The sequence below is a fragment of the Excalfactoria chinensis genome, chromosome 7, assembly GCF_039878825.1.
Source record: "Excalfactoria chinensis isolate bCotChi1 chromosome 7, bCotChi1.hap2, whole genome shotgun sequence".
Classification (NCBI taxonomy): Eukaryota; Metazoa; Chordata; class Aves; order Galliformes; family Phasianidae; genus Excalfactoria; species Excalfactoria chinensis.
The window spans coordinates 10,014,075-10,028,997 of NC_092831.1; the positions used below are offsets into that span (position 1 = coordinate 10,014,075).

Genomic DNA, 14,923 nt, shown 5'->3' on the forward strand with positions numbered 1-14,923 from the left:
AGAACATTTTACGTCTGTACAGTTTTTCTTGCCTACCCTATGATATGCAAAATAAATAGGACCTTTTTTGCACTTTGAATCCTGGCTCATTTTGTGAAGAATTGCTGCTGTGTTTCAAGCCTTGGTGCTTGGAAATAGCAATAAGCTTTTAAAGGGAAGGTTTTTGTCTCATACACTCTCCTCATACCTATGCAAACAGCTGTAGAGCTCTACCTCAGAATTACTCACTGAAGTTTTTACCTAATCCAAATTGGCAGAAGTGTATTAGATGAGTCCATCTGTAGGTGTGTACTAAGATGATTTACTTATTTTTGATATTGCATATAATGCACGTCCAAACTTTCCTTTTAGAAAAAGGATCTGGAGTTGCTAAAGAGCAGAACTCCAAGTGGCCAGTCTGGTCAGCTACAGAGACGTTAATAAAAGTAAATATACGTATGTTTTTTAGCTAAAAAGACTTGTCCGTGAATGTTGTTGGGCTGATGATGAGTTATTCATACCCTCTGTAATTCCACTGGTAGCGTGGTTGATGTCAGCAGTATTTTGGTGCTACAAGAGACATCACCAAAAGCTGCAGTGCCAAGAAGTGAATTTCTGTAAAGAAACCTCCTTACCTTCCACAGAGACCTCCTGAGAGCCACTGGCTGCAGCTATTCCAGCAATTCAGTGCCATGGTACCAAACCTTGGCATTAGGTTTCCTCGAGTATTTGGATATTTTTCACTTCCCCCCTCCCCCAAAAAATAGTACTTCCTCCTAAGCTCACTAGCATGGAAACATGTTAACTTTCATGCTTCTCATGTGTGAAATTGGAAAAGGAATTAGCAAAGAAATATCTGAAAGAGCAAAACAGGCACTCCGTTCTGCTTGGATGGTCCTTCACAGATCTTTCAGGATGAAATCTTTTGAATGCTGACCACGTTGTGGATTGCCATCCTGTTTGGAATGTTTTAACACTACTTTTGATTGCTGAGAAAGGCAACTTCAGCAATCGAGGTCTCAGATTAGCTCCTGTCTGTGCCTTGCCTAAGTGCAATGTTTGTACCACGTCATGATGAGTTAAGGCTGTGGGTGAAGCAGGTTTAGTAGGCAGGGATAATCACTTGTTAAGGCAGTAGCCTATCTGAGCTGGTCACTCTTCATTGCTTCTATCCTAAGATCAATTAGTCCTTTCTGGAGAATGTTTTGTAGTCCAGGCAGAGAGAGATTCCTGTCCTAGTGAGGACTGGGATAAACTTCCAAATGCTCCTGCTACGTGCATGCATTATGCACATTAGTTCCTTTCCAAAGTTCATCTTCTGGGGCTTCAGTAGGGCTGTATCTGTTTATGGGTTGCCTGAGTCAAAGAGAAACCCCCGAGTTTGATTCCATTTGTGTAGAAGGGATTGAAGAGAATTCAGCAGCAATGGATTCAGTCTAAGTGATTGACCCATGGCTTCATTTGTTTTGGTGTCTTTTTTTCTTATTGTCTGGACAGATTTTCCTTGGGTTTCTAGCCCAGCAATTAGCACATACACTTGAAGAAAGAAGGCCTGCTTCCTGTCCTGTTGCTTTTGGTTTTTTAAATCCAATTACTGCAGAATGTAAAATAAACTCCCATTGGAGGAGAAAATCAGGTCCTTCCTCTTTCATCTAGCTGTCCTGTTCACTGGCGAGAAGCATGAAATATATGGATTTGCCTTTCCTCGGGTGAAGGGTAGTACTGAGCTTAGTACTGAGGTAGTAGTACTGACCTCCCTCGCCCTGTGTGACTGCTTTACGGTGTGAAGTAGCTACAAAAGGTGGGTGCTGCCACTGTTTCCAATTTGTTCTTCCTGTCATGTTTTATAACATCCCAGCACTGTCTTCATGTATTAAATATGCTCAGAGCACTGTTGCTTGGTTATAGATTATCCTGAATCTTGCTTGGCTTCATAGAGCCTGGGTTTGAGCACAACAGTGCTTATCTGGGACTTGGCAGGACACAGGTGAGCAGGCATGGTTTTCCCAATCTGGGCACCCAAGCACTCAGCAGGGCAGATGCATATTAAAAAGCACAACGTCATTCATTGTGGTATTAAGCCATTGTGTCTTGTATTAAGTTCAAGCTGGTGAGTTTAGGTTCCCTACAGTGGCTAGAGTGCCGTGGTAGTAGGGCAGCAGTGCCTGTCTTTCTTGGGTGGCAGGTGATTCCCAAACTTGGGCACAATTACTTCAGGTGGGAGGAACTGTGTACCACTGTCTGGCTGGAACAAACATGTCTCTGGCAGTGAAGAACAAGAATTCTTATACTTGATTGCCTCTCAGATGAGCCTCCTGCTGTTTTATTAATAAACATCCCCAAGTATTTTCTGGCATTCATTCCTAGTATGCACAGGTGTTTTTGGCTGTGCAACCTCACTAATGGAAGGTTTTCTCTGCTTTCCTTTCAGGTCGTCAGAGCTGCTGAGGAAGCTGCTTCTACCCTGGCAAGCTCCATCCACCCTGAGCAATGCATCAAGGTGCTTTGCCCCATCATTCAGACTGCAGATTATCCAATTAATTTAGCTGCCATCAAGATGCAAACAAAGGTCATTGAGAGGATTTCCAAGGAATCATTGCACCAACTCCTTCCTGATATTATTCCTGGCTTGTTACAGGTATAGAATCTCACATCACAAATGATCCTTGAGCACAAACTATCACTGAGATGTTCTGCACTTTGAGCGTACTTTGCACATGAATTAGAAGCACAGCAGGCCAGATAGGAAGGACTATTTTCCCTCTGAAATCAAGACTAAACTACTAACTGTCTACATTCAGTCTTTCATAACCCTGGGTGGGGAGCTGTGTTTTTGCCAGCACTAAGACTTGATTTTACATTGTGAATTTATCTTTCAGTGCTGGTTGTGGTGGGGTTGTATTCAGTCCCCTTGCACAAGCAGTTGGCAGGGCTAAGCTTTTGGAGTGAAACAAAGCATGATGGAAATAACAAAGTAGAGAACCAGTGTGTTTACTGGGGGAGACTGTGGCAAAAGCAAATGGGTTTTTGTGAAAGGGTTCATATGTGTAGGTGAATAAAACTTCAGTGGAGAATTAGGATAAAGAAACCTCTTTATTGTAAGCATAAAGAGCAGAAGGACAAGAGCAAAGTCCAAAATCTCCCTGATGTATCCTAGTGTTTGTCCCAGCTTTGTCATGTAAGCTCTTGCAATTCTTTTCTTCAGCTCTGGGAATCAGGCAATTCTGTATTGATATTAACTTTTAAGAAGTTTTTGGCCATTGTTGTTGGTGACAGCAATGTAGACAAGGGAGCTTCAATGCAATAGATGTGTTTGGGAGCATCATGCCTTTAAAAACACAAAAAGTTATATTTGTTTTATTAAATGGCTTCCATGTCTTTGTGATCTTTTTGACCTCGGAGCTGCCAGTGTTATTTCAGTGGCTTTTTATCTTGGTGAGGGTAACAGCAGTGGTGAAAAGACAAGGTGTGTCCAGCAGTGCTTGTGTGAATACAAGTGTACAGCTCAGCAGCCCACAGCAGGATGCTCATGGCCCATGTGAACAGAGAGGGATCTCAGTATATAAAACAGTCTTGGCTGTGCCTCCATCGAGCACCTGGGTTTGGAGTATCAGCAAATTGCAGCTCAGAGCTCTTAGAGGGGTTTGGTGGGGAGTGCTTGCAGTGCTTGCAGGTTCCTTGGTCTCAGTTGTCATTCTTCTGGGTCCTGCTCTGCCGGGGCAGCAGCACACAGGCATCTCCTACTGGTGAGAGGCAAAACCCAGCCTGGCAAGCCCTTGTAGTCATGGAGTTGAGTGTAGCTGTCAGAGTGATCTGGGGCTGGCAGAGTCACAGCACTCCTTCTGCTCCTTCCACAAAGACATGCCCTAGCCATGTACCAGGCTGCTGTGGGATGAGGCACTGTCCACATCTCCTGTTGAAGCAGGCCCTGGTTGTTTAGAGAAAGGAATGCACTGTTAATGGAGGAGAGCAAGAAGAGGCCTGGATGTGTTACCTGTGGTTAGACTGCCTGGTGAGGGTGAAGATGGGGCACTGAATATACCTGCAGTAGAGGCTTTGCTGTGTTGTAGAAAATGAGACATCCCAACCCACAACTGGTGTGCTGATAAAGATTGTTGTGTGACTCTGGCCTTTAGTTTCATAGCTGCCTGCAGACCATCTCCTGCTCCTTGGGATTTAGTGCTCTTTGGGTTTGCAGGCTGTAATGTCAGGCTGCATTTTGGTGTTGCAGCTAGAACATCATCCCTACTAGCGGGCAGCCCCAGCCCTGCAGCATCACTCCTCGTGGCTTTCCCAGCAGAGGAATCATCTATAATGATGATGACTTATGCAATTTTGAATGCTTAATTACAGCTATTTGATCCAAATGCCTATTTGGATAGGACATCTAAACACCAAACAATGCTTTGTTTCCTATTCTAAATGATGTAACCATCAGGCCATTTTTGCTGGAAATATTATTGTCTTTTGCTCACACATTTCCTTTAGGTGGTTGGGTTAGGGTCAGAAAAGACTTATCTAAAGGCACACTCAGAGCACTGTGTCCATACTACAAGACATCCTGATCATAACATATGGCATAAGGTCATCTGAACTGGACACAGGAGTGTGTGTAATTGATAGAATCCACCTGATGGGAAGCTGTTCTTGCTTAATGATGTAAAACCTAAGACATAACTTATACATTAATAGCCCAATATGAGGACATTACAGAAAGGATATTTTATAGTATAAATAGAATGTGCTGGATGGTTGTATTCTCTTGCTCTTTGAGTGTTCACATTGCAAGAGCCTTTCTATTAATCTCGTAGGCTAAACAACTCTTGAGTGTATTGATCATTAAGGGTGTTGGTGCGTGCTGTTTGTGACCATTTTTTCTTGTTTCCTAGGGTTATGACAATACAGAGAGCAGTGTCCGTAAAGCTAGTGTATTTTGCCTGGTGGCAATTTATTCAGTAATTGGTGAAGAACTGAAACCTCATCTTGCACAACTCACAGGAAGCAAGGTATGGGAGTAATGCCTTTGGTGTTTTGACAACAAACAACGCGTTTATAGTAGCTCTGGGTTGAATTCCCTGTACTGTGTTAAATCCTGATGAGTTAGACTGACTGGTCCTGCCAACATCACTAGAGCAACACAGATCTTGTCCAGCAGTGTGAGAATTTTGGACCCTGCAGAACAGTTTTTGAAAGGAATTCAGGGTCTGGTTTCTTGGTGCATTGGATCCTGTGCTACTGCAAGCTGCTACTGAGCTGGTCATTCCCCTGACAGTTGTGCTTTCCTTAGTTCTTCTGCATTGCATCGTCAGGTGAAATGCAGTGAATCACATCAGCTGGCTTCACTGGTTGAAAAAACAAATCTGAAGTATTAAATTAATTAATTTGTAGCTCGCTCTATGGCTTGACAGTTAATCTAATGTGAAGAGTAGTAAGAATCCATGGTTGGGAAGGGTGGGAGAACAAGACCTCTCCTTTCAGCAGCAGGTCTTAACAAGGGCTGGTAAAAATACAGGTGGAACTTTGATCTTAATAGCATTACAGATGTGTCGTTTTCTTCCTGGGACACCAGCAAGTTTGAATGACCTTTCAAACACTTTTCTACCTATGCTTATGTTAGAAGCAAAACTTGAATTCTGACCTGATGCTGCAGATGAAATCAGTCTTCAGTTCAGCTCTGTCCTTCAGACGAGAGCTGGCGTGCAGGAAGCTGTAACAAGGCTTCTCCTGTTTGAAGTCATAATACCTGAGATTTCTCTGCAATTTTAAGATCAATTCTGCATTGTTGTCTCTGAATGTGAATAGCTACTTATCCAGATGAAGCTTTCTGAACTGCTTTGAACCAGTGGTTTCTTTAATGGGTAGGAAGTGTGATGTCGGCCGAAACAGAATCTGAGATTTAAAACACATTTAAAACACTTGGATTTTAGTTCTGAATTGTGTTGGCTTGTCCTTAAATTACATTCACCTCCCATTTACTCTGGAAAAAGAGCTAAGGATGCTGAGACTTAACCTCATTTGTGTTTAGGCAGTTGGGGGATTCCCCTATAAAATATTGTAGAGGCTCTATAATCCCAGTATCCTAGGTGCCATGGACATACTCCACCACAAAACTAACTGTAAACATGTGAGTAATTCTTCTGAGTTTATGCAGGCTGCCTACGTGTTTAAAGCTAAATACATGCATGAGTCATTACAGGATCTGGGCCTAAGGTGGTAAGGCAGAATAAGAAAACAACCCCTTGCAAAGGAAGTGTGTAGTCATAACAGCTGCAGTCTCACTAGAGGAACCAAGTAGTGAAGATACTTAAATATCATTAAAAATGAATGCTCTGTAAAGAACAAAGCCCATCTCACCTCTCTAGTCGAAGCATAGTGAGTTCAGGGTATTTCCTAGTAGGGACCATAGCTCTTGGGTTACTTCAGTGTGAGTGAATTCCATACCTGTCTGAAGTCCCACCGACCTCTGTGGGAATCCTGCTCACCTAGAGCAATCTGGGTGAGGGCTGTGAATTGATGACTGCTGAAGTGAAACACAAATGGTTTTTACATACAATTAATTCAAAATCTATTAAATTAAAACTCAGTGGGAACAAGCTTCCTCTCCTGGCTCTGCATGTTCCGAAATGCGCTCAGCTTTGCTTCTGCTTTTCTTCAGGGAGCCTGGTGCCAACTTGGTCTAACAGTGCTCACTGCAGAATCCATAGTTGAGACTCGCAGTCAGTTTTTTGTCCATCTGTTTTTCCTGGCATCTTCTCCTGATATTTGTTGTTTCTTTCAGATGAAGCTACTAAACTTGTACATAAAGAGGGCCCAAACTACCAACAGCAACAGCAGTTCCTCTTCAGATGTTTCAACGCACAGTTAATGGAGACATGTGGACATATGTGTAGACTTAGAAGCAATCAACGGTGCCTCTCAGAGACCTTTCTGCTACTCTTCACTGGCGCACTTCATCAGCTAAAGGAGGCCATGCAGATATTTATTGCAATCAGTATTCTAGTCCCTTAAAGCTTTTATGTAAAACCTTACTGGTATTGAATGTAAAGGAAGCAAGGTCTGTGTTGCAGTCTTCATTAAAAGTGAACAACAGAAAGCCATACTTAAACATATTGTACAGCCTGCTGAAATCTTGGAAATATGTTTAGGTTAGCATTCCAAAAGAGTCAAAAAACCTGGACGTGTGTAAAAGTCAAACAAATCTTGGTTTAGTTCATACCCAGTTTTGGTTTCTGTGCGCTAGTTACTGCTCTTTCCCTGTGGCCACAGCCGTTCTGGCTGGGATCTCCTCTTACAAGCCCTGTGGTCCTGTTTTGTACTTCCTATTGCAGCTTGCCTAATGTGCAGAGTTCTCCATGAGGAGATCTTTGCTGATATGGCTGTGGTTCCAGCCTCTAATGCTTTAATACTGGGATATCAAGTGAGTAATGAAAAAGTAGGTTCTTTTTAAATATCTGAGTTTTTTGTATATAGTTCTTCTGACAGACCTCTGATGGCTGATCTCTCCAACTGCTCTCCAGCCAGCTGTGCTTTGTAGAGCAACTGGGCTCTCGCTACCTTCGTTGACTGTGTAAATATTTCCCCTCTCCCAACCCATTCGGCTCTTTCATGTGCTCGAGACTCTTCAGGTTACTTGTTGCTCCCCAAAGGGACCCTCAGATGCTGTTCTGAGACTGGTGCCTGCGTTTGGACATGAGCTCGGTGGGTGTTGGATTGGGCTTGGGTGTATCCTTGGGTGGACAGTCAGAGCTGGCAAGGCTGTATGGCAATGCTGCCTTGTGTGAGACTGGCTGTGTTTTTCCTAAAGTCTGTAGCGACAAAGGACTGATCTGCCACTTCAACCAGGACCCATCGATGTTGGTGGTAAATGGCTTTAAATCCACACAGACCCAGTGTGCTTTGGGCATACTGTTCATCCAAGAGGACAGAAAGGGAATCTGAAGCTGGACAAAACAACCCTGTGGAAGCTGAGGGTTGGCTGGGATAGTGCTGCTCACCTGCTGCTGTTCCTGTCTTGTGCCCGAAGAGCCTGCAGTGCTGTCTTCTGCCTTTAGAAGCCTCCTTCTTCCCAGCCAGCCCCAGGCACAGCCCTGCTGGGTGCTTTGCATTTTGAAGGGTTGTGTTAGACTGTGACACAGACCAGGTAAGAGCCAAACCAGCAGCAGCAGATAACCCACAGCACCATCCTGCTCCAAACTTCTGTTGGCAGCGGCTGAATTTCTGCAGTCTCTGCCTGTGACTGGGGGAGCAGGAGGATGCTTGTGCTGCGTTTGGCCCTAGGCTGGATCCTGGCTGACAGATAGGCGCACCCCAACCTGCTATGGATGGGAACTGGGGTTTTTCCCCCAGTGACAGTGATTGCAGGAGGGTGATGGACCTGCAGTGTGTGTTCCCTGGCTGCTCTCAGTGCCTTGGTCTCTGCAGCCCCCTTCATTTCCCCTTTGAGGAGCTGAAGGGACACCTTGGTCTCAGACTTAGTGGCAGCATGTTAGAACTGCAGCGAGGGGAGCAAAGCAAGGAGGAATAAAGCCTTGTGGCCCTTCCTCTCCATCAGTTTGTGCTCCTGTGGCTCAGCCCCAGCCCTGAGGAGCTGTGCTGGGAGGCGATGGTTGGTGCAGCTCCAGAAGGGCCGAGGTGTGTGAGGACTGTGTGGGGCTGGGCTGCAAAGCTTTTCCAGCCTCTCATCTGGCTGTCGTGGGAGCGGAGGTGACCTGCTCCTGAGGTCATCAGGATGAGACCAGGCTTGGGCTGGCTGCAGGGCTGATCCCTCATGTTCCCTAGTGCTGTGGCTGGAGGGGAACCCTGTGTTCTGGTAGTGGGATTCCTCCAGGCCCTCTCTGCTGGCTCAGAAGAGCCATCCTTTCTTGGGAGAGGATTGTCTGCTCCATGGTTGGTGTCTCCCTGTCTGTGGACCATTCCTTTTCAACACCTTTCAGTAGCTTGGGAGAGTTTTGTGGTTTTTTGTGTTTTGTTTTTTTTTTCTTCTAATTTTTTGAACGATCCAGATAATTTTAGTTTAATGTGCATCTATTTTCCCTTTTGAGGAAACGTTCAGCCAACCCACTGGCAGCAGTTTGCTGTCTTGGTTGAATTTTAGTAGCGGGTTGGGTGGTTTTTTTTTTCCCCCTTGTTTTGTTTGAGTTGTTAGTCTAACTGCTTACTATTTATGCCTCTCTTCCTCCCCATCTCAGTTCACCATCTTCTGTTCCAGTCCTGGGGCTCAGCAGTCAGCATAGCTGACCCGATGGCGCTTAGTTCCTCCCAGCTGTGATGGAGCTTTTTGGGTTTGGTTTATTTTTGGTTTTGTTTTTTGAATGGCACACTGTAGCAAACCTCCGGGAATCGAATTCCTTCTCAAATGATTTTGTATTTTATAAAATCCTGTTAGTATGCACTGAGAGTGAACGCACTGTAATGTCCCTGAACTGACCCTGGCGCCTGTGCTGACACTAAAGGAGTTAACAGCTCGTCCTATGGAAATAGGTGTGAAATCCTCCACACTCTGTGGCTGCAGAGGTGAGTGCCTGTTTCTCAGATACCATTGGCACACTTGGGGCTGCAAAACAGTAGAACCAGGCCTTACTTTCGTAATCAGATTCCGTTCTGTTTGTCAACAGACGCTCGTTGTGTTCCTTTCTTTCATTACGTGAGTCGGTCGAGGACTGTTCATCCTTTGAGTACTCTAGAAGTATGTTATACCTGTATACAGTAGGGGGCATTCTGCTTAGGTATTTATAAAACACTGCGTATAATGTACATAGTAGGGTCGTTTAGTATGTTGAACATGATCTTTTTTTTTTCCTTTGAAGTACTCAAAGGGCTAGCTCTGAATGTCACCTCTCTGATCTCCAGCATTCTGACTTCCAACAGCCGTACAATCGTTTTCTTCTCTCTTCAGCAAGCATAAAGGTCTCTCTGGCTACAGACCGCAGCGTCCACGCATGTTTGCAGAGAACGATCTGCATGCGGGCAGTGCCTCACCGCACCGGTGAAGCTTGTGTTCACCCTCTCCCAGCAGTAGCCACCTACTGCGGCTGCCTTTTTTTTTCCCTTGCTGCCCATTATGCAGGGCTTCAACTTTTCATACTTTATTAAAAAAAAGAAAAAAGAAAAAGAAAAAAGAAGCGTCTTGTTTTTTCTTGCCCACCATGCTTGAAGTCTGAATGGGAGAGAACTCTCAGCAGACAGCGGCTCCCGGCTGCAAGGTTGCAGAAAGCTCAGATGCAGGTGTGTTTTTTCTGCCATTGGGCGAATGTGGATCCATCTGCCCCCCGGTCTGCGTGCCGTAGTTCTCATGTAGTGCAGAATTATCGAGGCATGTGGCTTTCTTAAGGTACACTATGTGTGCTTGCCTGGATTACAATACGAGACTGTCTTTTTTATCGCTTACTACTAGCTTACCAATAACCTCTATAAGTAACCTAACTCACATCTTCGCCATCCAAACCTTTTCTCCCCGCCCCATAATATTCCATGTTAAGGGACAGGAAAATAGACCTTTGTAGAATACAGCAGGACAACGTTGCTAACAATGTTTGAAATGGGAATGAAAACCTCTCTGAAAAGAAACGCCAGCCGTGAGAATTGACTTTGTTGGCACCGTGTTCATGAGCATGTATTTTTCTTTTCTATTTTTTCTCCGCTTTTGTCATGTTACATCCATATCTGTATTTATATCTCGTTTGTTTCACTTTTGAGTGTATCATGGCAATTGTACAGATGGTTTTTTGTTTTGTTTTGTTTTTTTTGTTAACATTTACGTGATAGAATTTGCTAAAAAAAAAAAATGATGATAATAATAATAATAATAATAAAACCTTTTGAGTTTGCCCTAGAGCAAGTGGAACGTGGGTTTGTTTTCAGGGGAGGAGCATTAATGGAAGCGTGTTATCCAGCACATCTCCCGCTCAAGCAGCCTTTGCTTGGAAGGGATTTGCTCTCTGTGAACCTTTTGCTTCTCAAAGATTCGCTCTCTGTGTTGAAAATGCATGGAACCTTTTAGCGAAGGGCTGCTCCTGCCTCATGCAGACGGACCTCCTGTGGTAAGCAGGCGGCAGCTCTGGGAGCAGGGACATGGTACGTCTTGGAGATGGAGCTCTGTGCTGATGGAGCAGCAGTGGGACTGCAGTGCCAGGCACCTGTGGCTCTTAGAAAGGGGACAGATGACAGAGTGCTCTCGTCTGTGTCTTGTAATGCTCCAGATGCAGGCTTAATTCTGCTGTGGGGACTTTGGAAAAGTCTGAGGCACTACAAATGTGGTATGAGATGAGCCGCCTGGGCAGCTGGATGTCACTAACAGTGCTTAAAGGGTCAGTCCTTGCAAAGCCTTCCTGGAGGGCTGAGCAGGGGACCGTCCTGGGGATGTTCATTCACCAGTCTCGGAGTATCTCCTTGCAGCTCTTTTGTCCAAAGTGCTCTGTAGCCCTAAACTATCCGACTGCTTCACAGCTGGGGGATGAGGGATGACTGTGATTGCTGCTGAGGATGCTCTTGCTGGGCTCTCCCACACTGCAGAGTTGCTGCTGGCAACAAAAGGCAGTGAGTGCGTTACTGGCGCATCTCTCCCTGCCCTGCAGGCTCTGACAGCTGGTCACCCTGCAACCACATCCCTGCTATAGGGGACACACCGAGGAGATGCTAAGCACATCCAGACTAAGGGCCTCATCTTCGTTTCCTCCAGTTAAAGTACAAGACGTTTGGGCCTTAAGCTGCTGGGAAAGCATACCGGGAGCGAGCCCATCTCCTCTGGCTGGGAGCTCGGTGCCACATGTGAGCAGGACAAGGGGCAGCAGGAAGGAACTGCTCAGGAACAGGGGAGAAGGAAAAACATCACCTGGGAGCAGCCAAGGGAGCGTGAGAGCAGTGAGAACCAGAATGAGCTGCCATGGGACCGGGGAGATTATGGGGTGGAGAGAGGGGTAACGAGTAATTAATGAGGAGAGGGATGAAATTAATAACAGCTCAAAAATGGCTGAGATAACGAACTCCTCTTTAAATCCACCTTTAACAAGAAAGCCGAGGGAAAGGATTTAGATCAATTAAGTGGTAAAAAAAAATAATAATCTTGTAAAAACAGCTATTGCCACAAGCTAGTGGGAGAACAGCTGGAACGTCTTGCTGGGAAGAGGCAGCGGCTGGCTGGGAACTATACCTGTGGGGTCCTTGGGGGGAAGTTCCTTGTGCTGAGAGCTGCATGCTCCCTGCCCTGTGCCTTGCCCCAGCCACCATTGGGATGCTCAGTTCCAGGAGTAGTCCTCTGTCCCAGTGACCCAGTTACACCCTGAGCCCTCCTCTGTGCCTGGAGAAGCACAGCCCTTGGTCATCGTGGTTCTTGCTGGGTAGGGGCCCCAGTAAGGCCCAGACTCCTGCCCCTGTCCTGTGGGCCATCCCAGTGCAGCATCTCCCCTGCTTTTGTCCGTGTCCAGCTACAGCACAAGCTGGATCGGCTGCATCCGTGCTCGGGACTGGAAGGGTTACAGCAGCAGCCCTGCTGTAGGGGCCGTTTCTTGCAGCCGCTCTATAAATAGGAGCTGCTTTCTTAATCTGCTCCCACTGCTATCCACTCCCCACCAGTTTGTTCCTGCTTTTTCCTGCAGGGAGGTACCTGCAGCCCTGGGCAGCTGTTGGCCCTGCTGTGCCCTAAATGCAGCCAGAAAGGCCCATTCATGGCGCTCACTGCCATTCTTATTTAAAATAAATAGCCAAAAACGGAGGAGGGAGCCACTCTGGTGGCTTCTATGGCCTCAGAATCCTGCTTTGTATCCTCCTGGTGCTTGTTGTGCCACAGGTCAGCTTCTAGCAAATGCCTCCGGTTTCTGGTGCTGATCCAAATCTCTTTTCTTCATCATCTTGTTCTGGGGATTCCTTTTTTCAGTGCGAGTTTACTCTCCTGCCACTCACTCTCCAGAGCTGCTGTGTACGCCCTCAGCTCATTGATGCAAAGCATTCTCCAAAAAAATCCTGCCTGGTATTTTCACTTTCTGATGTGATGTGGCCCACCTTGATCTGTGAGCATCTTCCCCCTCAGATGGATGGATGCTGCTGCTGCGCCAAGGTAAGGCCGCAAGCTTCTGCTCCCAGCTGCAGTGTGAGGGAAGGCCATCTCCTCCATCTCCTCCATCTCCTCCATCTCCTCCATCTCCTCCATCTCCTCCATCTCCTCCATCTCCTCCAGCCGCTTTGCAATGTGTTTCACTCAGTCCCACCAACACTTGCCGAAAGGATTCACCTGCCGTCACCATGCAGCCACGCTGAGTTAATACCATCCAGTGTTGGTTCAAGCCACCCAAAAGCCTTGGTTTCCTTGGTTAATGCAACCAGGGGGAGTTTGCTGGTTCGAACACAGAGTGAAAAACCTCAGCAGAAATCAAAGCCCTGGAGGAGACTGGTATGTACAGGAATGTCATTAACAACTAATCCCCTCTAATCCAAGATGACATTATCACACGAGGGCACAAAATGTAATTAGATGTAAACAGTGCTATCTCCAGAGCATGGAGTAAATATTAACCTATCCATCTTCCCAGCACTCCGGTGGGGATGGCCCAGCTCCTGGCTTGGGCAGGTGGGGAAATGGAAGCCTTGGCAGGGCCTCTTTCTTGTAAAGGCCGTGTGCCCCTGTGCTCCCTGAGCCCTCTGCAGCTATGCTGTGCCTGCAGGGAGGTGGAGCACATGCTCAGACATGGCGTTCTGCTACTGCTAAGGTGTGTTTAAATGATTTCTCTGCCATCTCCTTCACTCTGATTCCTTAGGACTCATTTTCTAGTTGTGCCATCAGGCCTTGCAAGCTGCTGTTGGGCGATGCCTTCCTGCTGTTGAGGTGATGTTCGTGTTGTGCCACAGAAGGCTGATCCAGTCACACCGGTGGGATGACCACAGCTGTAGGGATGCGGCATGGAGACCATCTGACCAAACATGAGCACACCACAGGGCACAGTTTTGGCTTTTCAGGCTGCTCACCTGATGCCATGTTTCCAGCTGTATAATGCTACCAGAGAGCTGTTGTACCATATGGGAAGTGACCGACATCTCTGTCAAATGCCATCGAAACACTCCTTTCTCAGCCCCAGATCCCGCTGCTGCTGGCTCCTGGGTTCCTTCCCTCCATCTCCAGAGCTGCAGCTGTCACTGAGTGAAGTTTGCTGTGGTTTGATGGCAAGGGATCACAGCTGTGATTGCTGCTCTAAATCACTACAAGGTGATACAGCAGCACCCCCAGGGCTGGGGCTGGCAATAGCACACCTGTGACTGGGCAGGAGGAGTGGAGGGGGAAGCTCACAGCAGTCCTGGTTATGCCTGTTGGAGAGTTGTTCCTGGTAACTTCAACTGGTAGTGATCTGAAGCAGGTGTATAAACACAGGTTTGGATGGGAGTGGCTGGCTGGGAAGCACCAGGAACAGGAGAAAGGGTACACAAGACAAGCATGGTTTAGTGGCACGCTCATCAGCAAACTGTCAAGATCATAGTGCATCTGCATGCAGCTTTTCAGGGTGGATCAGGCAAAGAAAGGATGGCCTGCAGCGAAGGACAACCTACTGTTAGGCTGGGACAAGCCTGAGATCATGGAGGGTGATAGATAAGGGCTGGAATGGAGCCTTGGGGCATTCAGGGAGGAGAGAAAGGGCGGTGAGCTGGATCCAATGGCCTACAGCTTAAGGCTGGATTGGGAGATAAAAGAGGACAGCTGGTGTCAGTCCCAGCCTTCCCAGAGCATGTCCCAAAGCGACCATCAGGCACAGCAGTCAGGGTGAGGGGTGCATAGCTGCTTCCCTTGTGCTGTGTCACTGTGAGGGATGCTGAGCAGCTCCTGGTTGACAGACACCTGTACTGATTGTGAGTATGTGGGTACAAGAGTGTGAGCAAAAGCAGGCTTCTGTTTAGAATAAAACCCCTCTCCTCCTCCACAGTCTCATCTTGCGATAAACTTCTGTCATCGTTACCCAACAGA

The 14,923-nt window shown here is 46.6% G+C and overlaps 1 protein-coding gene across 1 annotated transcript in view; it reads left to right on the forward strand.

The window, feature by feature from the left end:
- The window catches only part of CLASP1 (cytoplasmic linker associated protein 1), a 146,019-nt gene extending 135,209 nt beyond the window's left edge, over positions 1-10,810 (forward strand). Inside the window, exons 39-41 of the mRNA XM_072341864.1 lie at positions 2,411-2,617; positions 4,869-4,985; positions 6,758-10,810. Coding sequence (XP_072197965.1) covers positions 2,411-2,617; positions 4,869-4,985; positions 6,758-6,844 — 411 coding nt within the window. The 3' untranslated portion in view covers positions 6,845-10,810. The remainder of the gene's footprint in view (positions 1-2,410; positions 2,618-4,868; positions 4,986-6,757) is intronic.
- The last annotated feature ends 4,113 nt before the right edge of the window (positions 10,811-14,923 follow it).